Source organism: Triplophysa dalaica, chromosome 3, assembly GCF_015846415.1.
Source record: "Triplophysa dalaica isolate WHDGS20190420 chromosome 3, ASM1584641v1, whole genome shotgun sequence".
In the NCBI taxonomy this organism is placed as follows: domain Eukaryota; kingdom Metazoa; phylum Chordata; class Actinopteri; order Cypriniformes; family Nemacheilidae; genus Triplophysa; species Triplophysa dalaica.
This window is the reverse complement of record NC_079544.1, coordinates 1520465-1539196: the sequence shown is the minus strand read 5'-3', so window position 1 is coordinate 1539196 and position 18732 is coordinate 1520465. Positions and strand designations below refer to the sequence as shown.

General features: G+C 36.8%; 2 protein-coding genes across 2 annotated transcripts; both read right to left on the bottom strand.

Moving 5' to 3' along the window:
- Window positions 1–993: 993 nt before the first annotated feature.
- LOC130417238 (ferric-chelate reductase 1-like) lies at window positions 994–4392 on the bottom strand. The gene is made up of 6 exons (XM_056742618.1): window positions 4342–4392; window positions 3754–3845; window positions 3431–3631; window positions 2968–3060; window positions 1869–2034; window positions 994–1767 (listed from the first exon to the last, which is right to left on the bottom strand). The coding sequence occupies exons 2-6, from the start codon at window positions 3841–3843 to the stop codon at window positions 1622–1624; spliced, it is 696 nt and encodes a 231-aa protein (XP_056598596.1). The 5' UTR covers window positions 3844–3845; window positions 4342–4392; the 3' UTR covers window positions 994–1621.
- A 10262-nt stretch (window positions 4393–14654) lies between these two features.
- On the bottom strand, window positions 14655–18018 carry LOC130417243 (apolipoprotein L3-like; the record flags this gene model as incomplete). The annotated part of the gene is made up of 2 exons (XM_056742623.1): window positions 14655–17184; window positions 17689–18018. Coding segments are annotated over 2 exons (837 nt in total), but the record flags the coding sequence as incomplete, so codon positions are not given.
- Between the last annotated feature and the right edge of the window lie 714 nt (window positions 18019–18732).

Sequence of the window (18732 nt, the reverse complement as noted above, 5' to 3'; positions counted from 1 at the left end):
TCATGTACGGCTGCTTTGTAACAATGGAAAGCTCTATATAAATAAAGTTGTGTTGAGATGTATTGTACAGCTGCAGGTATCCACATACAGTAACGATTATTTTGTCCTCCATGGTTGTTTTGCTTTTCTGCCTCCCTCTACATCATAAACACATCATAAACGAATGTTCTCCAAATTTCAGATTTTTCAACTCGCGCCGCTGGATGCCCAGTCGCTTCATTTGCGTTTGGTTTGCGTTTACATAAATGCACTGATTCTTACCCTACCGGTGTGGAAGATGCAGATGTAACATAAAATTGCAATGCGCAGGAGCTTCAATGTGTCCGCGGCTCCTTGGTTGTAATATGTCTGTACCCTTGTTCAGCGGTGGGTCAGCGGACACCTTGCAGCGGACACCCCCGGTTGAAGACTACTATTTGATGTCTGCATTTGCATCTGCAATACGTCTTGGAGACGTCTGAAAGTCTGAAATATGTCTGCTGTAGAGATCTGCTTAAACATCTTATAAAGAGCAGCTTTACATACATTCTAAATCATAAACATCTTACAGACATCTTACAGACATCTTCTACATGTCTATATGACATCTGCCAGCAGGCATCTCCGAGACGTATTGCAGATGAGCAAACTGTGTATTGTAGATGTCTTGCTGATTTAAATGCAGACGTCAAAAAGACATGAGCCAGATGTATGTGTGCTATCAGGGAGATGTTCTTAAGACATCTGACAGAAAACAACTCAGACATGTATTCCAGATGACCAAACATAAAAAAAAACATCTTGCAGATGTATATTCAGACATCACCTCAGGGATAACAACTGTATGTTGCATTTGCAGGGGCTGTTACAATATCAAATTTCATGACCAAAAAGAACCTCCAAATGATATTATTATGATGTCTATAAAGTGAAAAAAAAAGGAAATTAGTCAAATAAATGGTCACCTCTTCTGAATCACATTAAAAAATGTGTTGAACTAAAATACCAATGATAAACTGTTTTCTCAGGTCAATTTATTAACATTGTCTCAATGTTGTTTACTTTAAATACATGTTTTTTATATTGTCTTATTGTTCTTTTTAATAGCAGGTTCCATTTTGTCACATTTTCCCCACAGATATTTTCAGCTTTAAGATCTGTGTCTGTCTGACTTAAATATAAAAAAAAGTTTGACAAGTATATCTATATCAATCTATAACTGATAAATGAAATCACGCGAAGAAAGAGAGAAAATGCCATCAGTTTCCCAAAACAAGGAGTTTCATTTATGTAGTGTTCATCTTCAGTATTTAACATCACAAAAGAACACTGTTGTCTAATATTTGTTAAATTACATTAGTTAAATTATTCACGTTTTATTGTCATCAGTGTAGCATTAATGTAACTTCAAATCACCGGCAAAATATAAAAGTGAGTTTTGATGATCATTTCCACCAGTAATAAATGATAAAGATCCAGTACTATTAAAGCACCTGAGTTAAAAGAGTTGGCTTTACATACAGACCAATACCAAAACACAGTGGAGAATAATCTACTCTTCCTACCAGAGGTTAAACATCAAATACACATTCTACATCACAGACACTCATTGCACAACTACAACATCTTTTCCTCAAGTCCTTCAGAGAAAACGCAGAGCGACTGCAGCCAGCAGACCAAGAGCAGTGGTGGTGGAGATTGAATTTGTGGCACCAGAAGACTTAACATCAGCCAGATCTACAGAAACAGAGGAGCCAAAAGCAGTCATCGGCTCTCCAAAAACACCACCTTTAAAGAAAAAAGATGAAATGATCACACTCAGTTTCAATCGTCTTCATTTCTTTTGGTATATTGTTTACTTTCAGTACATGTCAATATCAAACACCCACCATTGTATGAACCTTTATAGACCTCAAGGAATACAGGAATTTTTGTCTTGTTAAAGTTGATGCCCAAGATGTTTATATTGTTATTAGACAAATTGATGGGGATGGTGAAAGCACACTGAATTACACTCGGCTGTTTCAGACGGTACTGGATGTTGCTTGCATTGAACTGTGAAAATAGAGAGAAACAATTCACAAACTTTATATAATCTGGAAATACACTGAAATACATCAACTTTCTTTCAAATCATATGAAATCATAGTTAACAAGTCATTGGAATTTATTTAACTTAAAAAAAAATGCATTTTGTAATTGACTATTTCTATATTTTATTCATTCATATAATATCTATTCATATTTAACATCAAACTGGTGATGTTTCTTAACATTTTTTATATATTTTTTATATACAGAACTAATTCATTTCATATCTCCGTCCTCTTTTGAATGACAGGATATATCGGCTCTGATCAACAGTTGTTTTTAAACTATCGGCTGATAGTGTGAAAATTTGCTTTTATCGACAGACACCGATTATTGGCCGATTTATATATCTGTGGATCTCTAAATAAAATTTAAATGACTTGTAAAGCTATTCAGCTTTTTTACAGTATGCTTCACACTTTAAAACTTTGCTGTAGTATTGCTACATGTTTGCCAGCAACCTACTGTAGATTTAATTCACAATTTTGTTTTAAACATAAACTTAGTTCATTATATTCTCTGTCATAAAACAAGACTAAATATATCACGTCATTTTTCTTGTTATGTTAATTTATCTTAATATAAGAAGTTTCAAATAATTTCAAAATTCATTACAAAAATCAATTTGTCATATTTGCAGTGCTGCTGTACTAATGTCTCTTCTTGCTCATTTTGAATATCAGAAGTCAAAGTGTTTTAAGTTGAACTCAAATTGAAAACTGTACAAATGGGAAAGCAATTAAATCTACAGTAAGTTACTGGCAAACCTGCCGCAAAAACTACAGCAAAGTTTTACAGTGCTTATATTCAAAAATGAAATCTAAATGTCTAACTTAAAAGTTTCTTAAGAAATAACAAAGGACCAGAGCTCAAATGATATGATCAGAAATGACTTACAGGAATTACAGTCACGATTTTGTTTTGGAAACCTCCTGTTTCGAAGAAGAATGTGCCACTGTTATTGCCACAGACAAAGATAGCATTATCCCCCTGTGCATAAAAGAAAGGGAAATGTTGTCAAGAAATAAAAAATATTCTTGAAAACTGTTGGGAGAAATGTAGATGAACAAACATTTTTGGGTTATGTATTTACAGTTCCTGTTTATTTATTATTTAGACTCTCCACCAACTCTTTAACAATGGTTTTGCCTACTGTTTGCTTGACTAATGAAATAATTGTAATGAAATATTCCTTAACTGACAGTATGTGTGCCAGGTAAGTTTGACAGGTTTTTCCAGTTTAAACCATCCCGTGATCTTGGAGATACCACTGATGTGACACTTTGGAGTAGAGTCGACAAAAGCAACTAAAAGCCCTAAAAGAAGGAGTTTGTGTCCAATGTTTAGATGTTTAGTTTACCTTAGACAGGTTGGAGCTAAGTCCCGCTGCGAGGGCGATGTAACCGATGGAGGAACCGCTGAGCTCAATGGCCAGACTCTTATCTGTGATGTTGATTCTCGTAGAGGCGAAGAAGCACTCGGAGGTGCCTGAAGGGTTACATGCATTTGGTTTTTCCACACAGAGTTTGGTTGTTCCACAGTCACTGTGGGTGAAGTTATACTAGCAGAAAGAAATACCAGAAACATCTCAGGTCTTTTGTTAAACCAACACACTTCTAGACAATCGCTGCAGGTCTTGGATTGAACACCTGCAATAAAAATAGTAATGAAAGAGATTCTTACATTTAAAGGTGTTATGATCCCATTAGCCTTGGTGTACGGCACCGCAGAGGAGATCACAAACACCACCAAACACACCAGTCTGCTGTCCATGTCTGTGGAGGATATGATATATATTAAATTACATTAAAGAATGATAAAGTAGTGAATATATTAACTTTGAGAATGAAACTTTGACAAGAAAAAAACTAAAGCTTTATCAAGAGTTTGTGCCCATTTTTTAATTGTAACGCAAATAAATATTCTTAAGAATAAAATTAATTTGAACTGTTTTATTAAACTGTAATTTTAGAAACAAACTCCATAAGGCAGTTCTTACATTATTTCTCGAGATTATTTACAAGGCAAATCATATTCTTTTATTCTTATGAAAGAAATGAAGATAAAATGAAGCACAGTTAGAACTAAAGGTAGATAAAAACTACGTAAATAGGACGTATTATTTGAGAAGGGAATGTACTATTATAAACTAAATTCATCAATTAAATCAAACTTCAATTGAAAATATGTACAAAACATAGAAGAGAGAGAGAGCGAGAGAGAGAGAGATACAACCTCAATGCAAATCACAGGCAGTTATGTTTCTTTTACCTTCTTTTTTTGTGGATACGTCAACCTTCACACTCTTGGTCAATTTGTGAAGTTTTGAAAGCAAACCTGCCTACTTATGTCTCTGACAGGAATCAATCTTTCTACAACCGGAGCGTGATTGGCTCCGCCCAGTTCCTTAGGGAATGATGCCAAGATGAGAAAATAGGTTTGACGTAATGGATCGACTGTGTTAGTCTTAGTCTTAGTTAACTTTATTATCCCCGAAGGGCAATTCATTTCACAGCCAGCAGTAAACCATATAAACAAGGACAAAACCATAACACACAACCAAAAACAAACAAAAAAACTAACAAAGACAATCACAATCAAAAATAAAAACAATGACTTCCATTAATACTATCCACAAAATGATTTTATAATTTAAATAACCAATGGCAGCTGGTATAAAAGAGTTCTTAAATCTACTGGTCTAACATAGAGGCAAACAATATCTGCGAGTAGATGGGAGCAACTTAAAATCATTCTGCAAGAGATGGCTGGGATCATGCTTAATCAAATCTGCTTTCTTCAACGTTCTGGCCTTGTACGGGTCGGTCAACTCTTTTAAAGTGGTGCCAACAATCTTACCACACACTTTAACAATACCTTGCAGTCTGTTTCTGTTTTTAACAAAAGCAACCCATACCAACACACAAATGAGAAAGTAATGACAGATTCAACACAACAAGTATTAAATCCTCATAAAGAACTGTCCACTCTAAAACTACAAAGTTTCCGCAGATAGAACATCCGCTGGTTTGCTTTCTTACACACAGCATCCACATGAGTCTCAAATGTCAAGTTATCATCTATTACGGCACCAAGGTATTTAAATTTGATCATTAACAACCACAGGAGAGATGGCCATACGATTCTTCATAAAATGGTGACCCAGTTGAAGAAAATAGCAACTCAGATAAAACCCTGTTTTGATGGGATTTTAAAAGAGACAAAGAAGAGGCCTGTTTAATGTGCAGAGGCAGATCATTCTATTATTTAAGAGCAGACACAGCAAAGGCACGGTCCCCTCTGAGCTTCTGTTTAGTTTAGGCACACTCAGGAGCAGCTGATCATCTGATCAGAGAGAGTGGGTGGGTATATAAGGGCGTAGAAGCTCAGAGAGGTAGGGCGGGGCAAGACCATCCAGGTCTTCTTCAGTACCTCTTCTACTTCCCTCTAAAGTTGTCTTTGTCCTACAGCATCCAGTACCTTCCCCTTGTGGCGTTCCATACTCTCTCTTCGGTCTCGTTGCTGTTCCCGGTTAATGATTTCATGCCACGCACCTGTCCCCTCTTAATTTGATTCCCTTTATAATGCCCTTGTGTCTATTGTCCTGCGCTCGTTTCCTTTTCCAGTCGTTTTCCAGATTCCGTGCCTATTGATAGTTACCTTGCTATGTTTTCACAGTGGACCGTGACAGGTGGGCTTTTCAATGTAGCTTCTGTTAAAAGAGTTGTAGCTATGTGTATATGGTAATAGGTTAAAGAGTTTTTGGGAGGACTCAAACACCCCCACATCCACTCTTCACAGCTTAACTCATGAACGTTCAACAAACTGAGACAATTCTCTTCGTCTCCATTATTTGGTGTTGTATGTCTGATAGCAAAGAAACCCAAGAAGTCTAAACTGACCTACAAAGGCAAAGTGCAGTAAGTACACATTTGGTCAAAATCAAGATAAGGTTTGAAATGGGCTTTGTAACATCTGTTGTATCTTTTTACCAGTATCCTGGTTCAATTTTGTCCCGTTTCAGAGAAACAAGAGTGTGAACATTGACAGCATTGACTGGCTGAGGTGAAAACTTTGAAGACACTTTTCTCAGTTTCAGTGTTTGTGTAGTAACTACACTTTGTCTTTGTATGGCAAAATGCAAGCACGCAACGTGGATCTCTCAATCTACAGTTCGCCCAAAACTTTTGACATACAAACATACCTGTTTTGCAAGTTTGTATCCTCACCATGTGAATGTGATAACACAGACATGTAAGGTTACGGATTTATTTTATTATCTAAAATTTATCAATTGAACGTTTTATATGTTTTTTTCAGCTTTATTTTCTTACTTTACCACTTATGATTTATAATTAGTTGCATGGTTACTTCTTTGCCGTTTCTTATTATAATTGTTAAGATGACCTTTGTTTTAAACAAGAATTAGATTTTTGTACAAAATCAAAGAACTAAGTTTTGACCTATTCATTGTTTTGAGTTCTTGTTCAATTGTTTTATTTCCCTCACTGATTTATCCAAAATGTCTCGCTGTAACGCTGGCGTGATCAGCTTCTCTAAGTGAAGGATAAAGTTTAAAGTGTCATTTCCTTTTACTTGAAATCAAACAGGTTAGTTTTTCTTAGAAATGAGGAATAGGAGGTTGTTTAAGAAAACCTGTTTGTCTGGAATATACCCACATACAAACTGCTAAATGTAATTTGGTTACAAGAATTACATCGGCACAACTTGTGTTCGTGTTTGTCAACAACATACTTTTCACATTTTCAATGAAAGTCTGATTATTTATTGATTGTTCTATATTAGAAGTTTGTAAAAGCAGTTTTTTATGGCAATTCTAATAGCAAATTAAGGAAATATATTTATTTAGTCCTGATGTCAGAAACTATTCAAACTCTCTTTTGATGCACTGTGCATTTTTATGCCGTCGTTCAGATTTGGATTGGTAAACTGTAAATGAATTACTGAAACTGATCTAATTGGATCATAACATTGCTGTTTCATAAACCAAGCAAAAACAATTTAGATTTTTACACACCACATTGATCCTACCTATCCAAAATCATTCAATTTAAGCACAATCTCATCCATATTAAAAATCGTTTAATAATAATGTTTAGTGTACCTTTGAACAATCACCTACATATGTAGGTGACACTTAGTGTGAAGGGTTCATGAGTTTCTGACAAGCACCGGTGAGATAAAAGATTTAACAACTATGTGTGTGTTGTTTTGCTCTCTGGTGGCATTGTAAATTCTGGTTTTGCGTCTGTTTCTTTCATCTGTTTATGAATTTGTTGAGGTCTCAATCTTAACTCCTACAATTTCGCAGGTTTGGACATTGTAAGGCAACGTTTATTTCTACAGCGCATTTCATACACAAAGGAAATTCAAAGTGCGTTACATAGAAAAAATAGTCCAAAAGAAAAACGATACTTAATGAATTGGTTTCTTTCCAAAGTAAATGACTTAAAATCACAAGTACTAAATGTGTAATAAAAAGGAAATAAAGTTTTTTTGAAATGCGTTCTCAAAAGATTGTTTTAATAGGACTAAGTGTTATAATCCCACTATTTCAGCAGAGCTGAATTGCCCATTAAGACATTTCCCACAGATTACGCATGACGGGGGAAGCAGTCAAACAATTATCCAAATCTCTCCACCCCATAGGTGTAGATGATCTCCCCCCTCTTCTCCAATTTTTCTTTAGACATCTCCTTTTTGGAGTGCTAAAAGCTGGATGAGATCCGAGTCGATGGTTGCCCATTCTTTGTTGTATGATTTAGGCCAAAGCATCTGAGGTCTTCTTCCATCCGTTTACATTTCTAGTGCTTGATGTGGCTGGGTAGTCTCCGGGTTGCTAGTTACTGGTAAATTTATGCCTGGTTGGGCTTCGTCTGAGGTTCTGATACCCTGTGGGCTATTGGGCTTCACCAGACTGATTTGTCCTATCTCTTGTGAAGTATTGGTATCTTTTATTGCTTTTATCATTTTATGCCCTACAAAGGCAAAGTGCGGTAAGTACACATTTGGTCAAAATCAAGATAAGGTTTGAAATTGGCTTTGTAACATCTGTTGTGTCTTTTGACCAGTCTCCTGGTTCAATTTTGAATATGTTTCAATTGCAACAACATCTCTATAAGCCAGTGCTTCAGTAAATGAATCAGTTGATAAACAGCTAACTACTTGAATGATGAATATACAACCCCTGGCAAAAAGTATGGAATCACCCTTCTCAGAAGATGTTCATTCAAATGTTTAATTGTGTAGAGAAAAAAACAAGCACATATATGCCACAAAACAATTTTCACTCAACAAAACAATATTTTGGCTGTATAAAACAACAAAGAAAGATAATTATAAGCAAATAACAAATGTTTTTACAGATCAAACAGAGGCAATCACACAAATCTGAGAAAAATTATATGGAATCACCATGCACTTTGCATTTCTAAAACAAACACCTGTATCTGATTACAACTGCTAATTAGTCTGTAGTTAAAAAAGAGTGCTTGCACACATTAGTGATGTGTTGAACCAAGATGATTGACGTAACTCATGGCTCCAACACGAGAGATGTCAGTTGAAACAAAGGAGAGGATTATCAAACTTCTCAAAGAAGGTAAATCTTCACGGAATGTTGCAAAAAATGTTGGTTGTTCCCAGTCAGCTGTGTCTAAAATCTGGACCAAGTACAAATCAAATAGAAAGGTTGTAAAAGGGAAGCGTACTGGTAGACCAAGAAAGACATCAAAAGACAGAAAACTTAAAGCAATATGCCTTGAAAACAGAAAATGCACAACAAAACAAATGAGGAACAAATGGGCAGACTGTGACCGGACTGTAAGAAATCGTCTAAAAGAAATGGGATTTACATACAGAAAAGCCAAACGAAAACCATCATTAACATCGAAACAGAAAAAAACAAGGTTTCAGTGGGCTAAAGAAAGACAATCTTGGACTGTGGATGACTGGATGAGAGTTATATTCAGTGATGAATCACGAATCTGCATTGGGCAGGGTGATGATGCTGGAACTTTTGTTTGGTGCCGTTCCAATGAAATTTATGAAGACAATCTGTGGTGGAAAATAAAGAAAACGGTCCACGACAAGGCTCCAACCTGCAAAGCTGATCTGGCAACATCAATAAGACAAAGCTGGAGACAGATTGATGAAGTATACTGTTTGTCATTAGTTAAATCCATGCCTCAGAGAATTCAAGCTGTTATAAAAGCCAGAGGTGGTGCAACAAAGTACTAGTAGTGTTTTTATTTGGTGATTCCATATAATTTTCCTCAGATTTGTGTGATTCCATATTTGTTTCTCTGTTTGATCTGTAAAAACACTTGTAATTGACTATAGTTATCTTTCTTTGTTGTTTTTCTAAGTGTTTTATACAGCCAGAATATTGTTTTGTTGAGTGAAAATTGTTTTGTGGCATATATGTGCTTGTTTTTTTCTCTACACAATTAAACATTTGAATGAACATCTTCTGAGAAGGGTGATTCCATACTTTTTGCCAGGGGTTGTATGTTTTGTGATACCATGCTGTCCCATTAAATAGATGTGATTGAAGTAAAGAGAATGTCATTTAATCCTTATACTATACCCTCAAAACACATGAACGCAACATGGATCTCTCAATATATATCAACAGTTTCGCTCAAAACTTTTGACATAAAGACATACCTGTTTTACGAGTTTGTATACTCACCATGTGAATGTCAAGAACATGTTTACATATCTTAAATTGTTCTCCTTTTGTAACCCTTTTGAATAGTTTCAACATTAAAGTTTGGTCAGTACAAAGTTGACAGGCTGTACACTTATGTTTTATAGAAGTTGGTTTTTTATTGTCACTGTGTTGTGAATAGTGGCTGGGTAGTCTCCGTGTTGCTGGTTACTAGTAAGTTTATGCCTGGTTGGGCTTCATCTGAGGTTCTGATACCCTGTGGGCGGTTGGGCTTCACCAGACTGATTTGCCCTATCTCTTGTGAAGTATTGGTCAGAGCGAGGTCCTTCAATAAACTCTCTCAGGCACATGTATGTCAATCTATTTTTTTTATTATTTAATGTTTTTGAAAGGCTTATACATTTCTTTACTTCATCTCGTCTAGATATCAGTATTGCCCATTGGTGTCAGCCAGGCCTCGCTCTCACGTTTGCAGTTAGTGCAGAATGAAGCAGCTCGACCTATAACTCGTACTTGTAGACAGGAACATATTTCCCCCATAATGGCTTCCCTTCACTGGCTTGTGGTCCGTTTTAGAATCGATTTTAAGATTTCAGTGATTATATGTAAATCCTTAAATGGCTAAGCCCCATCCTATCTATCTGATTAAATTAAACCCCATGTTCCATCCAGGTCTCTGACATGGTCTGTGTTTAAAACTAGTCTTAAAACACATTTTTATTCATTAGCTTTTTACTTAGTCCCGGAGATGATGTTAATTTTGGGACCTTTTTGACTTTTTTGTACAGCACTTTGGTCAACTGCGGTTGTTTTAAATGTGCTTTAGAAATATATTAAACTTGAACCTTTAAATTAATAATTTTGTAAAAGCTGACACTAGAAAAGCATGCAACATAAGAAAATACTGACAATTAAGTAAAACATGCCCAGTTGATTCAGCTTATGAATAGCTTAGTGTAGGGTTTAGATCTAAAGCAAACCATTAAAAAAATCATTTAACCTTTTGTTTAACACATACATATAAATGCCCTTTAAGGGGTCGTATGGCACGAATACTTGTTCTTCTGTGTCTTGGGTGTGTTATAAGTTGCCCATGCATGTATTAGACACGTAAAATTGCAAAAATAAAAATGTGTCGGAACGAAAGAAGCATTCTATCTAAAAGCGAACGCTCACAAACGCCTCTTGTAACCACACACCCCCAAATCTATGTCAGTTGGTGGTCTGATTGGACTAAAACCTCCCAAATGTATACGCAAGTAAGGTGGGCGTACCTTTCCCTCACACGCTTGCAGTAGTGATGGGAAGTTTGGATCATTTTATTGACTCAGACCTTTGAGTCTCGTTCAGTAAATGGACAAACGTTTTTTTAAATGTTACGTGTCACTTTCCTAACAAATCTACTACTTATGCAAACGTTGATCACATTACAACCAATACAAAACTATAATGGTATAATACACAGAAAAGATTAAATTACTTGTTAACCTGGGTATTAAGTCTATGATTAGCTCAGCTCACCTCTTATCTGACAAGTCTTCAGATTTGACTTGTTCGTTCATCAAGTGACTCCCATGCACGTTTAACAAATGCAGTCAGAGCTGGAAAGATAATTGATTAGTTCACCTTTCGAGTCTTCGGGTTTGAGTCGTTCGGACTTTTGTCACATGACCACTTACCGGATAAGTAAAACTGTATTTTTTTAATGTTGGATCATATTTAAAAATTATCATAAAATAATCAAAATATGTGTTCATTTTTGTCATTTTTTTTGTTACGGTTTTCTTAAAGATTCTGTGATTTTTATAATAATTAAAAAACACAATATTGATTAATTTGTCATTTCGCTGTCTTTGTCTATCAATAAACAAACACTAGGAATCGGCTATGCACAACTGAACGAATCACTTCCCAAGACGACTCGTTCTTCCCGAGTCACATTTAAGATTCGTTCAAAGTGAAAGAATCGTTCACGAACTGCCCATCACTTGTTTGCAGTAATCAAACAATCACTACGCACTGGTTAACTGGCCAATCATAGCACACGCTTGCATTACAACAAACTTTTCACCAGAGAGACATTAACATATAAAAAAATTGTATTATAACGCGCCATGATTTCAGCCTCTGAGCTAAAGAGGTCCGAGCTATTGGGCCCGCCCGGTTCACTGTAAGCCCTCGCAGGTGGAGACGCGGGTTTTTGCGCTACAAATCAACCCAGACGTTTTTGCTTTCCTAAATACCCCAAAACAGCTTTGAGTTCAACAGAAGAAAAAATATATACAATACCTAGCAAACCATTTAGATAAGTAAATATAGAGATAACAAAGTCTTTTGGGCAGTTCTAAACTTTGACACTAGAAAATAATTGGGCTAGTTTTCATTCCCTTTGGGCGGGTCTTGAGGGGTCATTGGGCTGCTCTCAGGAAGCTAGTTAGTAATGACAAAGTATGCTAAAAAAAGAATTGTATTTCAATCAACCTATCTCCATCCATATTAGATTGCATGGATGGCCAGTGTTTCAAATATATCTATTTGAAATACAAAATACTATTATTTTGTAAATGTATTTTGTATGTAAATGCATTTAAGCTTAGTATTTTTTATGTCTAATAAAGAAAGTGATTGTATTTTCAAGAAACAAAATACTTTTTGCCAAAGACATTTGATCATTTTATCATGTTAAGTTCTACTTCTGTGGTTATTTTGGTGAAAGTAACTCAAAAGTAATACAGGAGTCATGTAACACATTACAATTGTGAGACAGTAATATTGTGAGGTAAGAGATTACTTACCGTAACAAGTAATCTGTAATGTATTTCAGTTTGGAAGTAGTTTGCACAACACTGCCTGTGGATTACATGACCTGTTTATCTGTGGATTACTTAACCTGTTAGTGTAGAAGAGTGTTGAAGATTAATATATTTACTAGGTTTAACCTTAAACCAGATGTGGGAAGTGTTTGATGTTTTTAATGCCAAAAAGAATCAGATTGTCAAATCAGTCAGGATACAAATCCAAACCTTTTTTGGTTCATGCTCTCAAGCCCAAACCACTGTTAGAACACACCCATGAGAGGTGCTAACAAAAATAAATCCCCATTCCTGCATGACCAGAAAGAACAAGTCATTGAATCAAAATCTAGTTTATGGCACAATGATAAGAATGCAGACCCACATACTTTAATCATTTTTTCAGAGGTCCACTCCCTTTCTGAAGAAAATGCCACATAAACATTTACTTTCTCTTTTCTAAAACACAACCGTCAGGTTTCCCTGCAGATGACAGACCTTTGACAGGAGGACCATAAATCAATAACATTTTTGACACACAGTATACTGTATGCTTATACTACTGCAATCATGAAACAACATTCATTAAAAATAAGAATGAATTCAAATAACTTGAGAATAAAAGAAAGATTATTAAATTCATCAGCTTTAGGAAATGTAATACTTGAAATGGCTGTCTGGACAAATAAGGGTGCCTGTTTCATCTTGGGTATAAAAGATAAATGACCTTTTCTTCATAAAACAACTTTAAGAAATTCCCAAAGAGATTACCCATTCAAAGAATCATATGAACAACCTGGTCTCATCAATTTGCGTATAAATAACACGCTGTTGCATTATCGTCTAATACGTATGCCAAAGTTCGATTCTGCGTGCATATGATACGCCAATGTTTGCTTGTACCTGGGTGGAGAACTGCCATTTTTGAACGTACATGAAGAGGCAACACTGAAATAATTAAAATAATACTGTTAGGTTTAGCGTTTGGGTTACTGGACATCAAATGCCAACTTGGAACGTTTATTTAACAAAAAATTGTTTGCGTTCTAAAAGGCTTGACTTATACCAGGATACATATTTTTGAATCAGCCAAAAACTCACAATGGATTGAACCAATGATGCTGCATCACGCTTGTTTATTTCATACGAACAGCGCTGTGTTTCGAAAGTCCACAGTGTTCAGAATTTTCAAAGAGATGAACTTCTCCCTTTGTGCATACAATCAATTCCTGAATAATTATTCAGGTTTTAATTGCCTGAGGTTTTGTTCTTGTTGTTCTTTTATTTTCTCAAAGCGTGTTTTTCCACTAACGCTCCTCCTAACTTCCATTAGCCAGACAAACACACAGTCCTGAGTCCTACCCCGGACACGCACCACAGGTTGACCATCCGCTGTGATGTCATGATGCTAAAACTAACACAGCAATATTACACCACAAAGCAAAACACTACAAAAAAGGTTCATTTCACTATGTGATATGTCATTTCACTATGTCTGTTTATTTGTGTCAATTGGACATCACGGTACAAGCTGATATTGATTCTAGGTCAGTAATATAATATTTGCCGATACCTCAAAAAAAGGTAGATTGCGATTTGATTCAAGGGTATATCAGTCCATATTATAATTTCATTTATTTGTCACATACACAGTTATATTCATGATACAACTTGCAGTGAAATGTCTGTCTAGTCAGTTATACTGAACAGGTAGTAGACAAAAGAAAAAGTATTTTTACCAGAGATTTTTAACAAATATTTTTATTTAAAGAATATAACAATAGGAGTCTGAATATAAATTGTCATCTAGATAGAATATACATGTAGAGAACAGGATTAAGAGGAATCTAAATAAAATTAATTTATATCAATTATATATATATATATACAGTTGAAAGAAAAAGTATGTGAACCCTTTGGGCTTACTTGGATTTCTTCATAAATTGGTCATAAAATGTGTTCTGATCTTCATCTAAGTCACAACAATAGAGAAACACAGTCTGCTTAAACTAATACCGCACAAACATTATACGTTTTCATATTTTTATTGAACACAACATGTAAACATTCATAGTGCAGGGTGGAAAAAGTATGTGAACCTTTGGGTTTAATAACTGGTTGACCCTCCTTTGGCAGCAATAACCTCAACCAAACGTTTCCTATAGTTGCAGATCAGACCTGCACAACGGTCAGGAGATATTTTGGACCATTCCTCTTTACAAAAGTGTTTCAGTTCAGCAATATTCTTGGGATGTCTGGTGTGAATCGCTCTCTTGAGGTCATGCCACAGCATCTCAATCGGGTTGAGGTCAGGACTCTGACTGGGCCACTCCAGAAGGCGTATTTTCTTCTGTTGAAGCCATTCTGTTGTTGATTTACTTCTATGCTTTGGGTCGTTGTCCTGTTGCATCGTCCATCCTCTGTTAAGCTTCATTTGGCAGACAGATGGTCTTAAGTTTTCCTGCAAAATGTCTTGATAAACTTTGGAATTCATTTTTCCATCGATGACGTCCAGGGCCTGAGGCAGCAAAGCAGCCCCAAACCATGATGCCCCCTCCACCATATTTCACAGTTGGGATGAGGTTTTGATGTTGGTGTGCTGTGCCTTTTGTTCCCCAAACATAGCTTGTGTGTTCTTTCCAAACAACTCAATTTTGGTTTCATCTGTCCACAGAATGTCTTGCCAGTAGTGCTGTGGAACATCCAGGTGCTCTTTTGCAAACTTCAAACGTGCTGCAATGTTTTTTTTTGGACAGCAGTGGCTTCCTCCGTGGTGTCCTCCCATGAAGTCCATTCTTGTTTAATGTTTTCCTTATTGTAGATTTGTCAACAAAAATGTTAGCATGTGCCAGAGATTTCTGTAAGTGTTTAGCTGACATTCTAGGATTCTTCTTCACCTCATTGAGCATTCTGCGCTGTGCTCTTGCAGTCATCTTTACAGGACGACCACGCCTATGGAGTGTAGCAACAGTGCTGAACTTTCTCCATTTGTAGACAATCTGTCTCACCGTGGACACATGGACATCAAGGCTTTTAGATATACTTTTGTAGCCCTTTCCAGCTTTATGTAAGTCAACAATTCTTGATCGTAGGTCTTCTGAGAGCTCTTTTGTGCGAGGCATGGTTCACATCAGACAACGCTTCTTCAGAATAGTAAACTCAAAACTGGTGTGTGTTTTTTATTGGACAGGCCAGCTTTAATCAACACATCCAATCTCATCACATTGATTGGACCCCAGGTTGGCTTACTCCTGGCTCCAATTAGCTCTTGGAGAAGTCATTAGCCTAGGGTTTGACATACTTTTTCCACCCTGCACTATGAATGTTTACATGTTGTGTTCAATAAAAACATGAAAACGTATAATGTTTGTGCGGTATTAGTTTAAGCAGACTGTGTTTCTCTATTGTTGTGACTTAGATGAAGATCAGAACACATTTTATGACCAATTTATGAAGAAATCCCAAAGGGTTCACATACTTTTTCTTTCAACTGTATATACAGCCATGGAAAAAAAAAGACAACACTTCAAAATGTACTATTTATAGGTATGTGTTTAGGATAAATTATCGTTTTTGTTTTATTTTGTGAACAACTAACAATATTTCTCCCAAATTTCAAATATTTGCATTTTCTATTTGCGTTTATTTGCAGAAAATGAAAACTGGAGAAACAGGTGAAAATAACAGAAAAGATGCTCTCTGTTTTTTCAGACCTCAAATACTGCAAAGAAAACAAGTTCGTATTCACGTTTAGGCAAAACAACAGGAATATTTGATCAAGTATTTTGAAAAAAAAAATTTTTTAATAATATTTTATATCACAGTTGTCATGGTGTGAGTCTTTCACACTGCTGTCGCATGACCTCATGTCACTCCTGAGGTTTGATTTAGTTGAAATTCAACCGAGTTTGTACTGGAAGGCCACAAAACATCTAGAAATGCTGATTCAATGAACATTGGAATGGTCTCCTCATTTTTTCGATGGCTGTATATACAGTATGTCTTAAGTCTCACGCTATTGATCACACATTTGTTTTATTACACGCCTTTTTTATTGTTTTCTTTTAATTGATGACTCTTCGACTCCTTTCTTTGTAGGCGTCACTCCTTTTTCACTGTTGTTCATTTGTGAACCATCCTTTCAAGTTTCTCCTCCAACTGATCGAGTTCTTGCTCCAGCTGAGCCAGTTTGATGGGATCCTGATGGTCATCCTCTACCTCACCCTGCTTGTCATATTCTTCCACTTCAATCCCATCCATGGTCTTCTGAAGTTCACAGCACACCTCTCGGATCTTGGATGCAAATTTGGTCTTGGCGCCTTTGCGCAGTTCGTTGGAGTCTTTTGCGAGAAAGAAGACGTCCAGGGCCAGGAAGAGCGCAGACACGACCCCAGTGGTGACGCTGATGGCCTTGGCAGCTTGAGCAGCACCTCCAGCCACGGCCAGAACTTTCACCGTGCTGATAAGCTTTTCTGTGTTTATCATGAGTGCTTTACCTGTTCGTCCTCCTTCCTTCACCACGTGTTTTATGTTGCGCTGGAGCCTCGAGTTGGCCAGACTCTCAAAGTATTCCTTTAAGTTCCATTCCTGTAAAGTGTTAATTCCTTCCCACAGACAAAGTGTCAGATTCTGCAAGGAAGACAATGCAGGGAGAACCCAATTGCAGGCAGGACTCAGGGATGACGGGGTTAACAGATAATTTATTATTACAAAACAAGACAAAGAGGCAAAACAAAACCCAAGACAGGGTAATATATATAAATAAAGTATATTGTATCGTATACAACTTGCAATGAACACGCACCGGACAATGAAACATGAGGACTCTTTATGGGGAACAAACACAGGATAATTAATAGGGACCAGGTGACACATATCAAACACTAAGGGAAGGCTAACGAGACTGAAAGGGCGGGGACACAGACGAGACTCGGGGAGAGTATGGAAAGCCACAAGGTCAAAACGTCTCTCCCCACATGAAACAGAGGATCCTGTATGATTCCACCTCTAGACCAAGAAATACCTGACAAGGTGAGGTGGAATCATGACACAAAGCAGACAAAACAACAAACATACACGTTAACGCGACTGCGAACAAGTGGTAAACACTTCGACACATCCCACTCAACACACCTGCATGAATTCAAGACAATCCGTGATGTCGTCGATCTCATTCTGGTAGTCCTGGATCATCTTCTCCACCTTCTTGCGGTCCATCTTGGATTGAACGGCGTCTGTGATGTTAGCCGTTGCTGAGGTGATGCTTCCAGCTGTTGCCACGCTGATCCCCACCGCCGTCACGATGGTGGACGTCCCGAACGTGAAGGGGGCCAAGATGAGGCCGGTAATGGTGGCTATGCCCCCCGCCACGCAGGCCACCCCTCCACCGACGGCTGCGCTCACGGTCTTCTTATGAAAGCTGTCGGCGGGGTCCGCCAGGGCCAGCAACTCCACAACCCGACGTTGCAGTTACTGTTATGATAATTCACATCCTAAATAAATCATAGAAATATTGTGTAATGAGGAGGGCAGAACTAGAGCCGTGAGGCTGTGCCGGTGACGTGAGTGATAGTAGGAGTCAGTCTTGCGCACACCGGTACTGCATATCTCACGGCTCTCATCCCGCCTTCCCTGTTACATATTGATATATCATGTTATAGATACAGTACCTATGCAAAAATTATTACATGCTAAAAACATTAATTCATGGTAACAACACGTTTTTCTTCAACTCTAGCATGTTTTTTATAGACTGGGTTCATGTATTGCCAGTTACATGAGCAAAGCTGATAGTTTAAGACAGTGTACTCACAACTGGTCCCACTAACAAGCAATTAGTTAGTACTATTACGCCATCTTTTTAGATTTTAATAAGACCAATCTACCTTTTTATGTGACTTACAGATGTTATGACCAGTCTTGAAGAAAAAAAAAAATGGATTACTGACTAACTTGTAAGACTAGTCAAACCGGCCCATCATGTTTGTTTCTATCATGTCAAAAACATCGCCCAAGGTTCTGTGAGACATTTTGGTCAAAATGTAGTTATTCACATATTCTTATTCTGTGACAATTTATAAAAATTATGCCATGTTTTTCTTATTATAGCAAACTGTATAGTAAATTTCCTAGATGTAGTAACGTTATTTTACTGTAGTAAATATAAAAGTATACTAT

What these genes read in the sequence shown, in the direction of transcription:
- LOC130417238 (XM_056742618.1), bottom strand. Translation starts at nt 3,843, where the DNA reads ATGGACAGCAGACTGGTGTGTTTGGTGGTGTTTGTGATCTCCTCTGCG. An exon ending in TTAGCTCCAACCTGTCTAAG is followed by an intron (nt 3,061 to 3,430) that starts GTAAACTAAACA and finishes TTTTATGCACAG; the next exon opens with GGGGATAATGCTATCTTTGT. An exon ending in AAATCGTGACTGTAATTCCT is followed by an intron (nt 2,035 to 2,967) that starts GTAAGTCATTTC and finishes CTATTTTCACAG; the next exon opens with TTCAATGCAAGCAACATCCA.